The 19,028-nt window shown below is 43.2% G+C and overlaps 3 protein-coding genes across 3 annotated transcripts; all 3 read left to right on the forward strand.

Moving 5' to 3' along the window:
* Positions 1-308: 308 nt before the first annotated feature.
* tars3 (threonyl-tRNA synthetase 3) lies at positions 309-9,027 on the forward strand. Its single transcript, XM_076156192.1, has 19 exons — positions 309-634; positions 822-908; positions 1,059-1,246; positions 1,420-1,543; positions 1,800-1,924; positions 2,130-2,247; positions 2,416-2,480; positions 2,577-2,655; positions 2,966-3,112; positions 4,488-4,586; positions 5,444-5,610; positions 5,988-6,150; positions 6,388-6,525; positions 7,044-7,121; positions 7,210-7,310; positions 7,572-7,676; positions 7,846-7,918; positions 8,017-8,131; positions 8,594-9,027. The coding sequence occupies exons 1-19, from the start codon at positions 314-316 to the stop codon at positions 8,740-8,742; spliced, it is 2,442 nt and encodes an 813-aa protein (XP_076012307.1). The 5' UTR covers positions 309-313; the 3' UTR covers positions 8,743-9,027.
* Positions 9,028-11,024: 1,997 nt separating this feature from the next.
* Positions 11,025-13,861, forward strand: LOC143004853 (serine/threonine-protein kinase pim-2-like). Its single transcript, XM_076156015.1, has 9 exons — positions 11,025-11,049; positions 11,300-11,632; positions 11,726-11,820; positions 11,947-11,994; positions 12,092-12,319; positions 12,413-12,581; positions 12,692-12,819; positions 12,924-13,043; positions 13,817-13,861. The coding sequence occupies exons 1-9, from the start codon at positions 11,025-11,027 to the stop codon at positions 13,859-13,861; spliced, it is 1,191 nt and encodes a 396-aa protein (XP_076012130.1).
* Positions 13,862-14,834: 973 nt separating this feature from the next.
* Positions 14,835-18,231, forward strand: tm2d3 (TM2 domain containing 3). The gene is made up of 6 exons (XM_076156307.1): positions 14,835-14,980; positions 15,570-15,671; positions 15,964-16,124; positions 16,227-16,401; positions 16,593-16,668; positions 16,768-18,231. The coding sequence occupies exons 1-6, from the start codon at positions 14,875-14,877 to the stop codon at positions 16,931-16,933; spliced, it is 786 nt and encodes a 261-aa protein (XP_076012422.1). The 5' UTR covers positions 14,835-14,874; the 3' UTR covers positions 16,934-18,231.
* Positions 18,232-19,028: the final 797 nt, after the last annotated feature.

Genomic DNA, 19,028 nt, shown 5'->3' on the forward strand with positions numbered 1-19,028 from the left:
TAATTAAAAATTATCATTATTATTATCATTAGTAGTAGTAGTAGTAGTAGTATTGTTATTATCGTGGTTGTTGTTTTTGTTGTTGTGCTTGTAAGAAATTGCAGTAAGAGGAGTTGTTGTAGAAGTAATCGTAAGGTTTTATATCACACGTCAAAGCTCCCGTTCATTGTATTTATTAAACTCATTTAATAGTATGTCATAAACAACATTGCGGTAGGAATTTATATAAAGACTTCTATTAATTTGAATGAAATTTATTCTCGCCTGTCGTCACCGGAAGTTTGGGTTGTTTCCGCCTTTAGGTAATTTAAAGATGGCGGAGCGTTTGGCGGCACGCTTTGCCTGTCAGGAGGAGGAAATTCGGCACCTCACCAATGAAATCTCCTCTCTACGAGATGGACTTAGCCGGGGAGTGGACACCATCTGTGCTTCGGTCGTTTCCCCGCAGCTGGAGACCCTGCGAAGCGAGAACGAGAAGCTCCAGTACCGGCTGCTGCACCTCCGCCGGGCGCTCCAGGCGGAGCTGGAGCTGGAGGCGCCTGGCAGGAGACAGCTGCAAGGGGTGAAGAACGCTAAAGCTCCAGGGAAACACACCAGCAATGACCAACAGACAAAGAACCGAGCAGAAAATAAGGTAACCCAGACTGGGCTTGTGAGTGTTATACCTCTGTAATGGCTGCCTTTGATGAAATGTGTGAGGGGGCTCTGTCCTATTTACCAAATGGCTTAAAAATAGCCGCCCCTGTCAGTGCAGGGTGATGTAGGCGTCACCATAGTGACAATACAGCCTTCTCAGAATGGTGTGATGTTTTTGGTAACAGGTGTCGACCTCTGAAACCAAATCAACTGACAAGAACAAGAAGGAGAAGAAGCAGGAGAAGGGACGAGCAGATGGAGGTGTGAAGGAGGTGAGATGTAAATCCATTCATTTCCCTTTTGCTTGCCGTGCAACTTCATTTCCATTCCTTAAAGTTTATTTAAAAAAAATAGAGCTCACCTGCCCGCCTACCTTTTATTGAAAACAAGAAATCATAATTCATATTTATTTTCCTGCGTAGTTGTCGCCCTTGCCTGGATTCATCCCAGAGCGCCTCAGCCTATATGAGCAACTGAAGAAGGAGAGCGATGCCCTGCTGGCCCAGAGAGCCTCAGACGGCAAACCCATCACTGTGGAGCTGCCAGATGGGCGTAAGGTCGAGGGACAGGCCTGGGTCACGACCCCATACCAACTGGCTTGTGATATCAGGTGAGTCGTCTCTGCAAGGAAATACTTCACCTGAAACAGAATATACAGGTTGTGCATGATTGGCGTTAGGAGAAATATGCGTTTGTGTTTTTCCAGATAATGCAGGTTGAATATATGTCTGGACAGGGGTCACATTTATGGCATTGCTGTTTGTAAATCTCATCTTCTCTCAGCCAGGGCCTGGCTGACAATGCTGTGATTTCTCGGGTGAACGGGGAGCTGTGGGACCTGGACAGACCTCTTGAGCAGGACTGCACTCTGGAGATCTTACGCTTTGACAATGAGGACGCTCAAGCCGTTAGTATAAAGAACATTTGATTACAATAAAAAACAAATCACTCAATCACTTGTAGCTTAAGCATTTAAAAAAATTTAAAAAGCCTTCTGAAGTTCTTTGTTACAGCAATTTGTGCTTTTTTTTGCCCTTCTCCTTCTTCTGTCCTCCGTATTGTAAGACCCAGCCTTTGTGTCTGCAATTTTGTAACTGTAGGCATTCACGTCTGTAACGACTACACCATGGGTTCACATTTTCATTTTGGTTCCTGTATTTCAGGTGTACTGGCACTCCAGCGCTCACATCCTTGGTGAGGCGATGGAGCGCTTTTACGGAGGCTGTCTTTGTTACGGACCCCCCATAGAGAACGGCTTCTACTACGACATGTTCCTGGAAGGACAGAAGTAAGCAAGTAGACTGACTTTTTAGTGTCTTAAGGGCAAGTCTCCTCACCTGCATACCATTTCTGAAGCGTGTCGTCGTTTCAAGATATTTGTTCCTGGCTGGAAAAGTCTAACCTAGGACTGACGTGATTGCTTGATCATCTATAAGAATATCTACTGAGCAAAAACACTCATGATTAACAGAAGACGTTTGTTTGTTTCCCAGGGGGGTGTCCAGCACTGAGTTTGGGGACCTGGAGGCTCTGTGTAAGACTGTGGTGAAGGACAAACAGCCTTTTGAGAGGCTGGAGATCAGCAAGGAAACACTGCTGGAGATGTTTAAGGTGAGAGGAGGCTGCGTCCTGCCTGGGATTCTGTGCTTACTAGATGTCCAGGTGTAAGCTTCAGCCTCGGGCTTAATTTAAAGACTTAAAACCTGAAGTATTTGCTTTAGAGAATCTCCCATCCACCCAATATATTATTATTAACGCCACATGTTTTTAACCTCCTAGTACAACAAATTCAAGTGCCGGATTCTGAATGAGAAAGTCACCACACCCACAACTACAGTCTACAGGTAAGGTATCGCATTATGTTTATGTCTGATTTAAACCGTCTGTGTGTATGTGTGTTTCATCATGGGAATTATCGTATAATATGTCAATCTATACAGATGCGGGCCTTTGATTGACCTGTGCAGAGGGCCCCATGTCAGACATACAGGCAAGATCAAGGCCATGAAGATCTACAAGGTGTTTACGCATTTCAATCACAAACAATTTCCCCCCTCTTCACCCTGCTATGAAACAAAATACTATACTACTATGCTATTATATACGTATGGAGATGCTGAAAATCAAGTCATTAGAAAAGAGAACCCATCATACAGCAGTGTGTTGCAGTTAGATTTATTTCTCCTGTGTATTGTTTATACACACTTAAGTAGAAATGCCAGGCCTCTCAGTTGGAGCTAAATATCTGCTGCAAGTGCTAATTAGTGATTGCATTTTTATTTGTAGTAGTTTGATCAGGATAGAAACGGATTCTGCTGTCCTTTATCAGAACTCTGCGACTTACTGGGAGGGCCGCTCCGACATGGAGACACTACAGAGGATTTATGGGATTTCCTTCCCAGACTCGAAGATGCTGAAGGAGTGGGAACGTTTCCAGGAGGAGGCCAAGAATAGAGACCACCGCAAGATTGGCAAAGTGAGTCACAAATGTGGTCGTGTGTTTAATCCATAATGGGACCACTCTATTAGATCTGAAAAGCTCACATACAGGTTTGTCTACAGTAACTGAGGACATTTGCTGTATGTGTTGATATGCATGTGTAATTTAAACATTGATTAAGCAAGTTGCGCGTCTCAGCCAAGCCAAGCATGCATCATCATTTCTTAGTATAAACACACAGCAGTGAGGGGAAGACGACATTTTCTCTCCTCAGTTAACCAGAGGAGCGGCGAGACACAGCCGTTTACAATATGCTTTGAATAACCAAAGCATAAAAAGCCGCTCATAAATCTGCATTAATGTTCCTGCTTGCTCCGGTTGTGGTCTTGCTTTTGATTGCTCTTCAATGGGCATTTCATTATTCTTATCTGTTTTTACAAGGAGCATCTTATTCCCCTTTGTCATTTTAATAAAGCATTCAGCTCTTCAGTTCTTTCCGTCTGATGAAAGGCGTCTGCGTACATACTAGTTGTTTTGCATTGTTGTGTTGCCGGTTTGTACCAGTTGGGGGCACTGTGTTTCTTTCTGTACGACAGTCTGGACCGCTGAGCTCATCTGAGCACCCCAGCTGCTTTCCCAGCATGGGAGACACAGACGGCGACACAGTGATTGCAACACGGCTCCATATTAAACCCAAGAAGTCAAGATAGTGCTGTTAAAGTCAGTGTGCAGGAGGTGACACAAGTGCCATATCCATTTCAAGATGGTGCTCTTTGGCCTGAACCCAATTGACCCCCACACATACACGACATCCTGAAACCACTCAATTGTGAAGACCACTGAATCTGAATGATGAAGACCATGCAGAAATCCTGCTCTCAAGTCAAAACCCTCATTTTCCCTGCTATATTTATATCTTACTTGTGAATTATGTCAGGCTAATAATAGGTAGTCAAGTGCACTTAGAGCCGCCTTGAGGGAGGTAATATGTTTGTGATTTCTACAGGTTACTGTCTCAAAGTCTGTGCCAACTGAAATGCTTTTGCTTCACTTTCTAAAGAATTTCAGTTCTGAGCACCGATCAGGTCTCGACAAACAGCATGGGTCTTGCTGGGTTCCCATTCTGATTCCATTTGCACATAATGGCGACCTGCAAAGTCATTATAACGTCTATTCTGCTCCGCTCCACGCTCTCAACTCAAAACCCTCATTTTCTCAGCTATATTCATATCTTACTTGTGAATTATGTCAGGCTAATGTAGCTGAAGCGGCGGGTGGACAAGTGCACTTAGAGCCGCCTTGAGGGAGGACTCATGTTTGTGATTTCTTCCTGGGTTCCCATACTGATTCCATTTGCACATAATGGCGACCTGCGAAGTCATTAAAACATCTATTCTGCTCCGCTCAACAGGATCAGGAACTTTTCTTCTTTCACGACCTCAGCCCTGGCAGCTGCTTCTTCATGCCGCGTGGAGCCTACATCTACAACACGCTCACCGAATTCATCAGGGTAAGAGTCCACCCCACCTTCTTAAACGATAGGAAATGATGCCACGGTTTCAACAGGCTGACGCATAGCAGGCTCATCCGCGCTTCACTGATCTATATAGTGCCCATTATTCAGACACAAGGATGGAAATAAAGAACAAAAGACAAACAGCACCTGTACAGAGGTTTTACTGAAGTCGATGTTTCACATTTCAAGCTTCCTTGCGATATACAGCGCCCTGAATTCCAAAGAACACAATAACCTGAAATGTCAAGTGCCACTCAGACTCCCCTTGATGCTTCCACAGAGTTATTAAACACACAGTTTTCTACACTATGTTAAGGCGTTCCTCTGCGCTTTTTTGTATGGGAGAAATGATGTCGGGGTGAACAGCCCATCGACAATTGCATGAAGCCGGGTTTCTATAGCAGGGCTGCAGTGCACAGAACTCAGTGGTGCAGAAACCTTGTGGAGAGAGAGAGACGTATGTGATTTACAGCCAAAATCATGCTTGTCATTTCTTATGCACAGTGTAATCAAGTCGCAACAAAACACTTCTACTTGAGTCCCTTTGTCAAACTTTGAGTCTGTCTGGATTGGACAATGAACCGAATAAAGCCTATGAGCAAAGGCTGTGTTACTCACGTTTAAGTGCAGTGTCTGGCTCCCTTTGTGTTCTGTTTGATTTGGTCAACAATTGGCCCCTGAACTACTACTTGAAAAGCCTCCAAATTCTCACATTGGCTGATTATATTAAGTGCTACCCAACGGGGTCAGCAGCAGTCTGCACAAAAAACACAAACGCATGAAGAAAACCCACACGACCTTTTTGATGTCAGTTTTCTCACTTCAGTTGATAAGTTTGTCTGCTTTTACAGGATGAGTACTGGAGAAGAGGCTTCCAGGAAGTAGCCTCCCCCAACATCTATAACAGCAAACTGTGGGAGACTTCTGGCCACTGGCAACATTACAGTGAGAACATGTTCTCCTTCCCAGTGGAAGAAGACATCTTTGCTCTCAAGCCCATGAACTGCCCTGGACACTGGTAATTTGTTTTTGTCAAGGAAATGACCCTGTTTCCAGGATGTTATATTTTTATGCTATTAGATCGACTAGCATCAGTAATCTTACCATGCAATCATCCTGAAAAGGAGACAAATCTGCTCAAATGTCAATAGCTTCAAATGTAAGCTTGCTATTTAATATTTTCCAAGATGCAACTACGAAAAAGCTAAGTTTTTATAAGCTCCACTGAACTTGTATCAACATTTTACATGTCTCCCAAATATTGCACCAATGTCTTCAGGTCATAATTGTGTCCATTTTGAGTTACGCTTCCTGCCACTACTGTTATAATATACATAGACAATATTCCATGTATGCTGCAGACATTTGACTTCCTCCTCTCTGCTTGTCCTTCAGTCTGATGTTCAGCCACCGCCCTCGCTCGTGGAGGGAGCTGCCTCTGAGGCTGGCAGATTTTGGGGTCCTTCACAGAAACGAGCTGTCAGGAACACTAACTGGCCTGACCAGAGTGCGGCGCTTCCAGCAGGATGACGCTCACATTTTCTGCACAATGGAACAGGTGACAACATGAGTAATTTTCTGCATTTCCCAGGGATCCAATTGTGACAGTGAAAGACAATGAGTTTGACAGTTTTCATCTCCTTAGTAATGTGGAAAGCCATCACAAAAACTGAAACGGCTGTTTAGGGACCATCAGTATCCACTTAGTGTCAGTCATGCAGATTGTCTGTAGCCAATTAGTCGGCATGATTTCTGAATGCATTTGTAAAACTCTCCCCGTCGTGTTTTTCAACAGATCGAGTCAGAGATGAAAGGCTGTCTGGACTTCCTCCGCGGCGTCTACTATGTGTTTGGATTTTCCTTCCAGCTGCACCTCTCCACTCGGCCAGAGAAGTACCTGGGTGACATAGCGGTGTGGAACCAGGCAGAGAAGGTGAGAAGGCGTATTTTTGCATCATTTATCACAGTCAAAGTAAAAAAATGGAAACACCAGCGCTACGATTGTAGATGGATGGATGGATGGATTCATCCAGTGTTCTGACTTTGCTCCTACCACTCGCTTTCTAATCCAGGGGCTTAACAAATAATTCATCATGTTGATATCGGCTCAATACTGTGGATGAAAGAGGCAGTGAGAGCGATCAGTCATTGTGAAACATCAATCAATATCACTGCAATACATTTCTCATTAGTTGACATGATTTGCTTTCATTTCGTTCATGGATACATTTGAGCGTTTCTCCCTTTTGTAAGAAGCTCTTGTAAGTGATTTACCTAAAGTATAAATGTAGAAAGTAATTTGCCAGACTCGTATTGTTTCATCACGTTTCATTTTCAGTACTTGTTTGGGTCACTATAAATATCCACACTGAAGATTGGTCTGCATCACAGTAACTGCATTGATTGTATTTCAATTTCAATTATGTTAATGTGAGTCTGGTGTGTCGACAGCAACTGGAGAACAGCCTGAATGAGTTTGGGGAGCCATGGAAACTCAACCCTGGAGACGGTGCATTTTATGGACCCAAGGTCTGTATTTATTACATCTCCTGTCAATTCCAAGATCAAAAATCCTCTTGGAACTGGAAAGAACTGTAACACTTATTTATCGTTTCAGATTGATATTAAGATTAAGGACGCCATCGGACGCTACCATCAGTGCGCAACCATTCAGTTGGACTTCCAGCTACCTATTCGCTTCAATCTAACCTTTGTGGGGTCAGTTACCTAATCCAAATATTGACTCACTGCTGAGTCTGCGTGCTTTACTCCACAGAGGATTATATGTTAATCCCCTCTGTGGAAGATAACTCATCTTGAGCACTGTGTTCCATGGAATCATTATTATTATTATTATTATTATTAGGCATATTCTTAAAGGTGAAGCATTGTATGCATGTTTGAGATGTTTGTATAGGTGAGGGGTTAATTTTGCCACGATACCTAATATTTAATAGAAAGCTTATATTTTTCCTACAGGAAGGATGGCGATGACAAAGCACGACCAGTCATCATCCATCGCGCCATCTTGGGCTCAGTGGAGAGGATGATTGCCATTCTCACAGAAAACTATGCAGGGAAATGGTGAGAGGCTTTTTCATTTCTCATTGGGTTTTTTGTTTTTTATGAAATTAAACATAATTTCAAGCCTGTCGCACTAAAGGTTTTACCAGGCAATTTTTTTTTATAAGGGAGAAGATGGTGTTAATGTTGTAATCTTCCCCCCGAGTTAATGAACTTGTCCTTCTGCCAGGCCTCTGTGGCTCTCACCACGTCAAGTGATGGTGGTGCCCGTCAACCCGTCCTGTGAGGAATACGGCAAAAGGGTAAACTGTCCCATGTTGACCACATTTCTTAACAGCTGTATGAAAGCAGACAGCAAGGGACATGACTGACTTTTGTGCGTTTCATCTTTGCCTGTCAGGTTTGCAAGCAATTTGGAGAAGCTGGTTTCATGGCAGACGTCGACTTAGACTCCGGTTGTCTTCTGAACAAGAAAATCCGGAATGCTCAGTTGGCTCAGTATAACTTCATTCTGGGTAAGTTAGTGTTCTGCATTTCATCAGCGCATTTAACTCAAGTGTGCACTAAGTCTGTCCGGCTCCAATCAGGCCACAAGCTGCAATCACCTCAAACTGAGAAGGAAATTACATGGCTGTGGTTTCTGTTTTGCAATCTGTCTCTGTTTATTTATTGCTTTGAATCCCCTGTGGTGCTCCTTAAGCATTGCAGTCATCTTATATTTTATTTAGTTTTTTTTTTTAAAGAAACAAGGGTCAGGGAGGGACATTTAAGTCACTTAAAAAGATAAAACGACAATAGAATAAATAATGCATTTCTTTAACTGATTGAATGCGAGTCAAATCGATCCCCAAGCTGCCTAAGCAGCCGGAGCTGTCGAATTCAGTGGCACAAAGCAAAAGGAATGTGTTAGTGTAGCTGTGTGTTTTAGTGTGACTTGGCTGGCGTAAAAGCTGTTGTGTGCCCTTGTGTCTTGGCAGTGGTCGGCGAGAAGGAGAAGATGACGGACGGCGTCAATGTGCGCACAAGGGACAACAAAGTCCACGGAGAGCTGTCGGTGGCGGAGGTGCTGGCTCGCCTGACCCTGCTCAAACAGTCCCGCTGTCAAAGGGCAGAGGAAGAGTTCTAAGTCCCAGAACACTCGGGCCGATTAAGAAAGACGAAAGTTAAAGGGATATAAATGACATCACACATAAGGGTGGTACATACAGTAAAAATGAAAGGGGAAGGGGAAACTATGAACTAACATGTAAGTAAAATAATGGATGTTGGTGTGAAAAAAGTCTTTCTGAAGGGAAGTGACTGGGAAAAAAATGAATAATTGTCATAACGAGAAGGTTTTGTATGTGAATGAATGACAAAGGTCTGTTTCCATGGTGAATTGATATATCCAGAAATAAAATTAAAATCTGTCTATCGACTCTTTTGTTCTTCCACTTTAATTTAAAACATTAATTCGACAATGTCAACATCGGCGTCAGACATTACAATTATAGTACACCCGGCTTTGTTCTGCAATTATCCTATTGTTTGGCATGTTCCCATCCTTTCTCTGGTATCAACAATTAACGTGTTCTAACATTGTCCTGAACAAGCGCCACGAGCCTGTGATCACCTCATCCAGTCCAGGTTAATCATCCTGGATTCAGGGAAGTTTGCTTTGAAACAACTGCTACCAAAATACATCCAGGTTCTGGGCTAAAATCCTGCGGCCCATTATCTCCGGCTTTGAGTCATCCAATTTCTTGTCGCAATCTCCTCTCATTGGTCCGTTTACAGTCCATCCCAACTGTGTTTTAACAGTGCAAGGTCCATCATCAACACTGCTAATGACGTGTAATGGTTATGCCAGCTCACATTCAGCAACTCTGTTTGAATCCATTAATAACAACGTTCATGTTCACATGTATTCATCTCCTGAAGGCCTCTGTGATGTAGATTCACTCTTTGTGCCAGGCATTAGTTCCTCTGTGTAGTTAATGGACAGCTAATGCAATCTGGAGACAATACGATGACTTGCAACCTTCCCTTGGCCTATTGTATGTAAAGAATGTGTCCTTTTTCCTATGGGGTTGAGTTTATCTATCTGTTCCGCTGCAAAGTAAATGGACTGCACTTTAAAAGCACATCTGACCTTGGAAAGACAGAAATAAGTAGCAATTTCTTCCTCCTTCTTAATTTGCCATTTTTCCTTTGTTATCCCTGTTGGTCCTTCTGTGCCTGAGTTCCCTTGGGAACATTGGGGTCAGACCCTTGACACGTGTCCATGAATTGGATGTGTAGTGTGTTTTTGTAAAGAGGACTGAGAAGACACAAGCCTCAGTTTAGAGTTTGTGGGCGAGAGGATCTGTGTCAGAGGTTTGTATGAAGCTTTGGATGTTGTGAGACCATCAATATGTATACTGAGACTGTGTTTTTATGTTTGTATTTCCATGCATATTGCAGTACATCCAAATCAAAGTTTTGAAGCAGCCTGCTGGAGGACATTGACCTACTCTGCATGGGAAACTGTCAACATAACAGGTACATTATTTTAAACGGTTTTTTAATTCTCCTCTCGCTATTGGATTGGGGAGTATGAGTAGCAGCAGAGTGTTTGGTGGCCATATTTGCATATCAACATGTTATGGTGTCATCAATTCAGCCAAATCAGCCTCTACTCTGAAGCTTTTTTTTCAGGTTTCGTTTAATCCCACTGTCACATTGATCATTTGATATTTAGGAACATAACCCTTCAGTCCCAGTTTATTAGTGTATTTTATAATCGGCAATTAAAGGGATGGGAGCCGATAAAGTCCCAGTTTAATTATATTCTCATGTTGGAGATTGCATTTGTTTGAACTACTTTAAATTGTTTTGCCAGTCCATTCTTCACATCCAAGGCATCACGGCGCAGCGCTACTTCCAAACCAACTTCGTTTTAATTCCGCCACAGAAACGAAACACACTTCAAATACGCACAGCAATACGACAACACGAACTGCAAGCTCAAACACACGTCGCGTGCCTTTTGATTGCGTATTTTCTCGGGTGACGACGTCATCGATGGACGTCCCGCCCCCATCTCTCTACCGTCAATCCCGCATGACATCACTTTACTCTATTATAACACATTCCCATATTCCTTTCAGTCACACGCACCATGTATTGCACATCTACACGAGAATTACGTTTCTGTCCTTATAGGAAGCATAGTGAGTAATGAAGATCCTCAACAATGATGCACACTGTTCACACTTGATGTACTCCTGTGTAGTAACACTATGCAGACTGATGATATGTTCTGTTGAATGTGAATCTGATTCTCTCCTGTCCTCCTGCAACACCTACACACACAATCAGCTGTTTAACTAATCCAGATCTGGAAGGCACAAAACCCACACAACACACCCAATTTAGATGATGAGGCACATGGAGAGCAGGGAGACATGGGAAAGTATGTAGTTGCTGGTCCTCGGCACCAACGTGTGTGTGTTATAGATTGTGTACATATGCCAGCGAAGGAAATCCTATTTGTGAAACTCATAAAGTTGACTTTTTGTGGACACTGCATCCCAGCTGTATTGATTCAACCTCAACATAAATGTTTCTAATGTTTTGTTCTCCCGCTTTACACAGAAAAGGGCAACTGAGTCACAACAAGCAGCAGTTAAACATGCAAATCATTTTATTTCTCATTTTTACAGGCAGCACCCGTGTAAGGACACAAGTTGTTAAAAGCGAAGCCACTGAAAGCAACAACAGCAACACAGAGGCGGACGTTGCCACCTTGAAAAGAAGACAGACGATAAAACGAAAGGTTATCCGTGACAATAGCGGAGAATTCCTGAGCTTGACCCAGGACGACAGCCAGACCTCGAGCAAGTTAGAGGGGAGGAGCAGCAAAAGAAAGACTGAGGATGACCGAGGGGGCACCAGGAAGAGGAGAGGGAAGGAAAGGAAAGGGAAATCTCTGACTCCCTCCAAGCTTGAAGTGATGAAGAGTATTCTCAATTGCAACATATGCCGAAACTCCAGAGGTAATATATAACTTAATAAGATTATTGCGATTACTTTTCTTAAAAAAACATGAATTGCAATCATTGATTAGATGTGTGATTTGCTTTCCCTAGTTTATTTTGAAGCAGCATATTCAGAGGAGGAATCTCTGGGTCAAGGAGGCTTTGGTGAAGTCTTTGCTGGGTACCGCAAAGAAGACAATTTACCTGTGAGTCTCATTCACACAGACACAGACACACACACATTACAAAAAGCACAAGTACCTTATACAGTTCACGTACTATAATGTGATATATTCATTATATTCAAGTATTCATTATATTCTATCTTGTAGGTGGCTATTAAACATGTTGACCAGACAAGTGTAGTACGCACACCTCTAGTGAGTGATTTGGTCTAAATCACAATTAAACATTTCTTCAGATTGTTTTCCATATATTCATTCATGTTTTTCCAATCCTCTTTGTGTTCTTCTTCAGAGATTAAATGGGGACTTGCACTTCATTTCACTAGAGGCAGTAATGATGTACTCTGCATGGGCAGGACGTGAGTCAACTGGCAACAATCCCGTAGTTGCCCTGTTGGACTGTTTTGATCTGGACGATGAGCTCATCCTGGTTATGGAGCGCCCTGTGCCCTGCATGGATCTTCTGGACTACATTAAGAGCAGTGGAGGCCTGCAAGAGCACATAGCTAAGGTAAAGTTGGTGTGTGTGCGTGTTATTAGTTGGCATTCTGTGGACAATTTCAGTCTCCTACAAACTAATTGTCTTGTTCTCTCTCTGCCTCAGGATATACAGAAGCAGCTGGTGGATGCTGCCGTACATATGAAATCCAAAGGAGTCTTCCACCGCGACCTCAAACTACAAAACATTCTAATTCAAACAACTTCTAGTGTTCCTTGTGTCAAAGTGATAGACTTTGGCTGTGGAATCCGATTCACACAACATGAGAACAATGTGACTGCAGGTGGGTGGGCTGCTTTTTAATCATGACTTTTTTACTCTAACCTGAGTCACTGATGAAAAGTTCACTCTGTACTAATCGTATCTCTTTCTGTGTCTTGGTGTGTATTTTAGGAACCTTTGCTTACTGTCCACCTGAGATGCATCTGTATTCTTGCTACAAAGCTGAGCCGACCACCGTTTGGCAGCTTGGTTTATTGCTTTATGCAATGGTGCATGGGAGTAATCCTTTCCAAAGAAAAGTTGATATCATCTTCATGAAACCTACTATCAGCAAAAAGCTGTCTGCAAGTCAGTCTCCCTCTCTCTCACACGCACACACACCCACACACAAAACACCTTTAAGGACAATGTATGTAAATATTTGGATTCATTTGGATTTCATTCTTTCTCTTCAGATTGCCGTAGATTTTTGGAGAGTTGCCTGGCCAAGAACCCAGATGATCGGCCCACACTGGAGGACCTTGTAAACCACCACTGGCTGCAATCCAGGTCTGAGCCATCACCGAATAATGAGTCAAACCAGGGGTGTACTGAGGCTATTGGTTGGCCAGTGAAATTGCTAGCCACTGGCAAAAGGACTGACACAATGGCTCAAGGCCTTTTGAAACATAGTAAATTCCTGGCATGACCTTTTAGGCACCGCTAGTGATTTTCAGTATTCATATATGCAGTTGTGTTCAGGAGCATTGCTGTCTTGCACCTTTTCACACATGCTATGGCAATGCCGGAATAGATGGGGCAAGGGACAGTCTAGCAGATGGCGGAAATGCAACATTTATGGATGCCAACCACTAAAAAAAGTAATAGATGAAGGAACGGATGGGACAAGACTGGATACACTTGAAGCCAACTCGGCAAAAGACTACTATTATTTCCAGCAACATGGTGGGCAAGGAGCTGTTTTTGTCCGGTTTCATTGTTCTTGTAATGTAGTTGATATTCAACGCCGGCTATTCTTGGAAAAAAAACTTTGTCAACTCGTCATTACGAGGACACAGGATTCAAATGGGTCATCAGCTCTCATCAGAGTCTTGTGATTGGTTCGATCCCTCCATATGAAAAATGTCCCGTCAGATGGACCTAAGCCTTGATCTGCGCTTCCATTCTTCTCAATTGCTTTCATTCCAAGCACAGCCTTACAGGCTGTCCAGAGGTAAGACACTGGAGGTACAGAATTCCGTGAATATCGATCCCTGTTCCCATTCACACATGACCCATCTCTCTGTCTACATGCAGGAAGCTTTCTTGGACATTGCAGGGAAAGACGGCACGTGTGAATGAGGCGTAGTGAGTAGCAGTTGCATCACTGCAGGAGGTATTTGGCTTCAAATCCAGCAGACAGCCGGAGTCCTGTGTGGTGCATGTTCTCCCTGTGCCTGTGAGGGTTTTCCCTGGCATTCGGTTTTCCTCGCACGTTATAAAGACATGTAAGAATTTTAAAATCTTAAAAAAAACCCTAAAGATACATCATCGTTTCTTGTTGTGCGAAGTCTTACAAATCACCAGGTAAATCAAGTCATCATGATTTCATGTAGGCATATTGTATTTAAATCTAATCTAATCAAATACAATAAATTAGGCCCTGCATGAAAATCTAATCATTAGATTGATTGATTTTTAGATGTTTTGGTTCTACAACATTATTAAACGTCTCTATCTCTTTCTCTCTCTCTCTCTCTCTCGCCCCTGTCCCCTTTTCTCTGTTGGCTGCCGCTTCTTGTTACACAAATGTGCATTTCCTTTCTAGAGATCAGATTAGCTCATTTTCCGTTTCAGGACATGTAAAAACCTGCGTGCCACTTCTGTGCAGCCCTGCATCATATACTGGAAACATGGAGTTTTGGTTAGAGGTGGGCGTGGCTACAATGCAGACACGGAAGTACTTGTTTCGCTGCGTTCATATTCCGTGGGAAAATTGTCGATGGTTGGTTATTGATAAGACATTTTTATCTCAGCTCAGCTTTGATGTCACTCTAGCTTGAATTCTGCCTTAACGTCCTCCTACGTATTGAAAGTACAAGTTAGTAAACAAATGCTTATGTAGGGAATAGTTAGATTATGTGTAGCCATAACTCTTCAGCTTTCAGCTTTCATTTTATTTCATAATTATTTGGCAGATTTTGGTTTGGCATTTATGGCAGTATTTGGTTTCATCGAAACAATGTTTATTCAAACATGTTACATCACTTGCAAATACATAACCTGTGCACACCATTTTTAGACTCGTCAGATGAATACAGCAGTATTTCCCTACAGGACCTGAACGCAGCGTATGCTCGCTCTCTGTAGCAACAATGGCCACTGTCTACCAGATATGGAGACCGGATCGAGGGCGATGCTTGAAAGCCTACGGAATTGTGACGATATTGTTCATGGACCTGGCCTTGCAGTGTGTTAACGGTGCGTGTGTGTGTGTATGGTAGAGATCGACACTGTCTTGGCCCATAAGCAAAGCGATCTAGTGATGTTAGCTGAGTTAGCGTCAGGCGGTTAGCTACCAAGCTAACGCCAGGCAGCTGTGAAAACATGGAACGCATTGGGGGAGCACTGATTAGCTATCTCTTAAATACAAAATACACCTTTAGTATTAACTCAGTCGGCTAAATAATTACCTAAACCAGTTAAACATTTTTTATTGATTGTTTCAGTACTAAGACATAAACCTGATTTTACTGTCAAATTTCTCACAACGCCGTATTTACATATAACAGTCCTTAATTTATAGTTGTTTTTATATTTTTTTCTCTCGTTTTTTAATGACGTCGGTGTGCATTTCTCTCAGAACACAAGCATTTTCTTTTTTTCTTTCTTTTTTTATAGCAATCATTGTTATTTCCACACCCATGTCAGTGTGGTCTCATCATCATGGCAGAGGAGTTGGACTGAGCCTAATAATGTCTATGATAATGTACGGATAGTGTCTGTGGAGTGAAGTTCAGAAACTGCAGCATTGTTCTAATATTTGTGTTATCGTCCGGCTGTTTGTCAGGATATCTGAGCTCTCCTCACGTTGGCCAGGAGGCCCCCTTCACCAGAGACCCCCAACAGAGCCCTGTCATCAGCAGCCCAGTGGTCCCCGCTGCAGCCTCAGGTAAACTCTTCCGTCAGTAATCAGCGTTATACAGATTGTAACAGTAGTGTGTGCCATTATAATTTTTAAAATCCTTCAGTAGGTTTTTTTTTTTTTGCTTTGTCATTGTGACATATTATTGGATTGGATTCATGAGGAAAATTAGTTTAAACCTATAGATCAAATCTGTCACAAGCCTTCTTCTTCTAAAATTCATGTCTTTCTCATTCATGAAATCAGAAATGAAGTCTTGAATTGAATTAAAATGGTTAGATTGCCCTTCTTGCTGAATGAAAACATGTTTCTCCTGCAGCGGCTCCCGCAGAAGAAGAGAGCTACGCCTCTAAATGTCCGAGCGCGGGTCTCTGCAGTCGCCTCCCAGCTGATTGTGTCCACTGCAATTATCAACACAACTGCACATATGGAAAACCTGCTAATTTCACCTGTAAAGCCAAGAGAGGCATCCACTGTATAGTGAGTCCTATTTGAGTTTTTCCATATAGGAACAGAGAATGTGTGAGACTCACGAATTCTAAACCAAAACTGTAGTTTAATGATGTGTTTTTGTGTTTGTAGGCAGAGTCGGGGCAGCAACAATCCAGCTTCCCTCTCACTGTAACCTGTCAGTTCTGCTGGCAGCTGGATCCATCCCAGTACCGATGCTCAAACTCCACTAACTGTATGACGGTGTCATGCCCACGCAAACGCTACAACGCCACCTGTGATGTGCTGGACCACGTACATTGTTTAGGTGGGATAAATGCTCATTGATAAAGTATGTGTGGTTGTTTCAGTTCCTGGGAAAAGGAAGGCAGATATTAAGAAAAGGGTCCAAATTTTTTTCAGTCAGTTCAGGGTTTACAAGTTGAAGTCATTTGTGGGTTCAGGTTCATAGAAAATACAGGACTTAGATTATATTGTGTTGTGTTGTTCCTTCTATAGGTAAAAGGCGTTTTCAGAAACGATTATATTGCAACTGGACTGGAGGATACAAATGGTCCACGGCATTAGCACTCAGGTAAAACCAGTGTCACATGACTAATGAAAGCGTAGATGCAAGAAACACACTTTGACTTAACGGAATTCTTTTTTCCCCCACTCCCTTTCCCACCTGCAGCATCACGCTTGGGGGCTTTGGAGCAGATAGGTTCTATCTGGGCCAGTGGAGAGAGGGTCTGGGCAAACTGTTCAGCTTCGGCGGCCTGGGCATTTGGACTTTAATAGATGTTCTTCTGATAGGGGTCGGTTATGTGGGACCCGCGGACGGTTCTCTCTACATCTGAAACGGGGACTCTTGGGACGTGGCTGAATGTTCCCCGCTTTGTGCCGCTCCGCCCGTCACGCAAAGATTGATCCGAGATCCGCGATGCCGTGTTTTTAGCACGCCTGCCTCCTCAAGCTCACTCCCGACACACGTCCACATCCCATCTGCCAACGGGGAGGAAGCGTCTTCCTCACCACATGCAGGATGACTCTACCCACACAGCCGTGAGATCAATCCTAATCATCCTTCTTTCCTCTCCTGGTGAGAGCCACTAATTAGGTTTGTCAAGATGGTTTGACTGAACTGCTTTCTAAGGCTGCGTCATGCTGATAAAGATAGGTTCGCTTTCCTGTCAAGTGGTGCTCTCAGGCACATCTCGTCACTTCGGAGCCCTGTGGCGTTCTTCCCTCAATGCAAGGTAAATGCATCGACTGGGGTCAGATGGTAACCATGGCTACATGGAACAGTTATGGTATACAATTGGAAAGAGGAAAGGTAATGTTTCTGTCCTGCGATAGAGCACGAATATGGGAAGACGGCATACAAGTATACAAGTACGTATGTGCTTTGCAGACAACAGATGTCTTTTCTACCGGCCTGTGAATACGTTCCACGTTTTTTCTTGCATGCACCGTCGAAAACACAGGAGCAGACGTACATGACGGTTATGAGTCTTGCCTGAGCTGAATTCGTCCTTCATTTATTCAGTTGGTGCGGGCCACAACTGTAAGAAGACCCCCCCCCTCCCACTGTAGATGAGAGAAAGGACAAACCCTGTAAACACACACACTGTATCCCGTTATATAAAGAAATAAGTTACTGCGTTTTTTAAACGGCAGCGAACACTGAAACCTGAGCGACGACCAGATAGAAGCACAGATGCAAGAGCTAAAATAGCCGCCGTCGCTCGCTGCAGCATGTCGGCAGGCGATAAAAGCAGAGATAATAATCAGCATCAGCATCGTGGTATATGATGCAAATTGACAGGTTCACACGCACGCTCGATCACTTGCGCTTGTCGGTTCTAGAGGTTTTTCAGTGTTCATGTGTTATCAAGTATCTTCCATGCTGTCATTGCTGAATATGAACAGTTTGTTAATGTTGTCGTTTGAATGTGGCCCAAATCAAATTGGCTCTCTTTTCTGCTATGTTTATTCTGTTTTGATGTCATGTTTTTCTCTGTTGGAAGACTAAATTATATTTCTAAGTGATGTAAATAAATTGTGAAATACTACTGCGAGTACTACTACTGTGTTTATGAAACTGAAACTGGAAGGTGAAAGCAGCAGCAATGAAAGGACCGATAGTAGCACTTGGTGGTAATTTTAGTAAAAAAAAAGGCAGCACTTTCACGACTATGTGTAAAGCTGTCTTGATCTTTGTCTGCACTCGGGATCCTCCTTGATAAAAACTTGTTTGAGTTTCTGGTGCTTGATTGATCCGGTAAAGCCCCCTCCCCGTTGCAAAGAGGTTCATAGGTCGGATTCAGTCACAAAGGACCAAATCAGGACACGGTGTTCATTCAGGACAGAGAGCCTCAGCAGGACGGTGAGCTCAAGCCTTCCACTTCAACGCCGTTCTCCCTGTAGTGAAGCTCTCGATAGGAAATTAGGTCTCTTATTATTAGCTGAGGTCATTTTCACAGATGTCCGTTCTTTTTCTCATATTAGACAGCGATTAGTGCCAGAGGTCTTGGTTAATGTGTTAGAATGCATCGGCGTTTTGACAGAAGGGGACAGTCGTCTGTGTTTGTGTGTGTGTGTGTGTGTGTGTGAAATGCTTACACTTGCTAAACAAGTACTAGTGTCAAGGCCTTTGAGCAATGCAATGTCAGTCCAACATAATTTAACCCCTCACTGTACAAAACAGTGCATAATGTGAGTGGAGAGAAAACAATGACTTCCTTCTCGCGTCTGAGGTTTTTGTGTCGTCTTTTTCAATCGGTTGCTTTGCCGAGACTGTTGTAGATCTACCCAACCCAAATTCTACTTCCTCAACTTTGGCAACACCCGCTCACAGCACCTCACTCCCTCCCACAGACTGATGTAAGTGTGTGACAGATACGCTGAGGTCAGGATGATTGAAAGTCTGTTCAGAATTTCTTTCCGTTATTT

The sequence above is a fragment of the Genypterus blacodes genome, unplaced genomic scaffold (genome assembly GCF_046128005.1).
Source record: "Genypterus blacodes isolate CSIRO-AG114 ecotype Tasmania unplaced genomic scaffold, CSIRO-AGI_Gbla_v1 ptg000067l_1, whole genome shotgun sequence".
Taxonomy (NCBI): Eukaryota; Metazoa; Chordata; class Actinopteri; order Ophidiiformes; family Ophidiidae; genus Genypterus; species Genypterus blacodes.

What these genes read in the sequence shown, in the direction of transcription:
- LOC143004853 (XM_076156015.1), top strand. Translation starts at nt 11,025, where the DNA reads ATGGAGAGCAGGGAGACATGGGAAA. An exon ending in GAGCAGGGAGACATGGGAAA is followed by an intron (nt 11,050 to 11,299) that starts GTATGTAGTTGC and finishes TCATTTTTACAG; the next exon opens with GCAGCACCCGTGTAAGGACA. An exon ending in GTGTAGTACGCACACCTCTA is followed by an intron (nt 11,995 to 12,091) that starts GTGAGTGATTTG and finishes GTTCTTCTTCAG; the next exon opens with AGATTAAATGGGGACTTGCA.
- tars3 (XM_076156192.1), top strand. Translation starts at nt 314, where the DNA reads ATGGCGGAGCGTTTGGCGGCACGCTTTGCCTGTCAGGAGGAGGAAATT. An exon ending in TGTGGAACCAGGCAGAGAAG is followed by an intron (nt 6,526 to 7,043) that starts GTGAGAAGGCGT and finishes GTGTGTCGACAG; the next exon opens with CAACTGGAGAACAGCCTGAA. An exon ending in GTGAGGAATACGGCAAAAGG is followed by an intron (nt 7,919 to 8,016) that starts GTAAACTGTCCC and finishes TTTGCCTGTCAG; the next exon opens with GTTTGCAAGCAATTTGGAGA.
- tm2d3 (XM_076156307.1), top strand. Translation starts at nt 14,875, where the DNA reads ATGGCCACTGTCTACCAGATATGGAGACCGGATCGAGGGCGATGCTTG. An exon ending in GGCCTTGCAGTGTGTTAACG is followed by an intron (nt 14,981 to 15,569) that starts GTGCGTGTGTGT and finishes GCTGTTTGTCAG; the next exon opens with GATATCTGAGCTCTCCTCAC. An exon ending in GGTCCCCGCTGCAGCCTCAG is followed by an intron (nt 15,672 to 15,963) that starts GTAAACTCTTCC and finishes TTTCTCCTGCAG; the next exon opens with CGGCTCCCGCAGAAGAAGAG.